Genomic DNA, 1,430 nt, shown 5'->3' with positions numbered 1-1,430 from the left:
CCCCCCCGGGGAACCCGCCAGCGTCCGTTCGGGTGTCGTGACGTTGTGCACGCACAGCACCGCGCGGCGTGGTGGGGACCCGGGGAGGAGCAGGGATTCCCAGGGAGGGTCCTTAGCGTCTCCGCTCCCACGCGTGCCTTTCTGGAAGGCACCCCGATCCGCCCGGGGGCTGAGGGCCGCTGTCCCTCACCAGCTGCTCGTGGTCAGGGTTTCATTCTTTCCTTCACCTTCCTCCTCAGTAGCAACGTCTCACGACGCCCTCTCCCCCGCCCTAGGTGTTGCAGGGCAGCGTGTTTAACCGGGTCCCTCCCGGCCGGAGACGGGGTGCTCTGGGGGAGGGCCGGGCTCAGCTGCGGGTGTTGGGACATGAGGGGAGGGTGTCAGGCGGGGACACAGGCTCCTCCGGTGCCGTGGAGGTGCTGTGCTGTGTTCTCCGAATGTCTGTGATGGAATTAAGGTGAGGGCCAGTGTTTCTCCGTGGTTGTTACTGAGAGGAAATGGGCCGAGGCCTGTGGCTGGGCCGCCGCCCGGGGGGGGCGGGACGCTGGGTGGCACAGGCCTGGGACCCACAAGCTGGGGCCTGGGCTGCCAGCGGGGGCGGCCGTGGAGGAGCCGGAGATGCCGGGGCGGCCGTTGCCGCCGAGGAGAGGGAGCCAGGGGTTTGTGGCCGGCTGGGCTGGTCGCCCCCTGAGCGTTCCTGCAGCAGCACCCGGCTCCGACCTTCGCTGAGGGTGCCACCGTGTGGACAGCGGCGGCCCTGCAGCCACGCCGCCTGCCCTTCAGGCTCGGCCTCCCGGCCTCCCGGGCCAGGCCAGCGTCTGTGCTGAGGACATAACTGGTCCCTCCACATCCAGTGGGTACGGTGTCATCCAGTCACAGAGCAGGGCAGTGCGGGCGCTCTCTGTGTCCCCGGTCCCGCTTCCTGCAGAGCCCTCCCAGGACCGTGACCAGAGCATGTCCTCTCCCCACAGTGTTCCCAACTCCTGCCCGGCCAGCCCACGGGGGGCCGGTGCCTCCAGCTACCGATTCGTCCAGAACGTGACCTCGGACCTGCAGCTGGCCGCGGAGTTCGCCGCCAAGGCCGCCTCGGAGCAGCAGGCAGATGCGTCCGGAGGAGACAGCCCCAAGGTCTCCCACGCAGCCCGCCCCTCCCGCCCACCTCCTGCGCGTGCTCCTCCTCCCCGCATCCCCGCCTCCCGTCAGAGTTTCACTCAGTGTCTGAGAGGAGGAGGAGGTTTTGCCTTACAACTCTGTCTTGGTTCTTGCCCCCCGAGGACTTTTAAAATCAGCGGTGAGGGGAGGAGTGAGGTGTCAGCAATCCTGACGAGACCCTCCCTGCGGGGCCCAGGGCGCTTCCTGTGGGAGGACCACGTGGCGGGCGTGCAGGGGCCGGGGCTGGGTGAAGGAGACACGCTGCTGACCTGTCCCGC

General features: G+C 68.7%; 1 protein-coding gene across 1 annotated transcript in view; it reads left to right on the top strand.

The window, feature by feature from the left end:
* Positions 1–1,430, top strand: part of FOXK1 (forkhead box K1) — a 60,742-nt gene that overhangs the window by 49,934 nt on the left and 9,378 nt on the right. Inside the window, exon 3 of the mRNA XM_006765485.2 lies at positions 972–1,128. Coding sequence (XP_006765548.1) covers positions 972–1,128 — 157 coding nt within the window. The remainder of the gene's footprint in view (positions 1–971; positions 1,129–1,430) is intronic.

This window comes from Myotis davidii, unplaced genomic scaffold (assembly GCF_000327345.1).
Source record: "Myotis davidii unplaced genomic scaffold, ASM32734v1 scaffold399, whole genome shotgun sequence".
NCBI classification, from domain to species: Eukaryota; Metazoa; Chordata; class Mammalia; order Chiroptera; family Vespertilionidae; genus Myotis; species Myotis davidii.
This window is presented reverse-complemented; position numbering and strand designations above follow the sequence as displayed.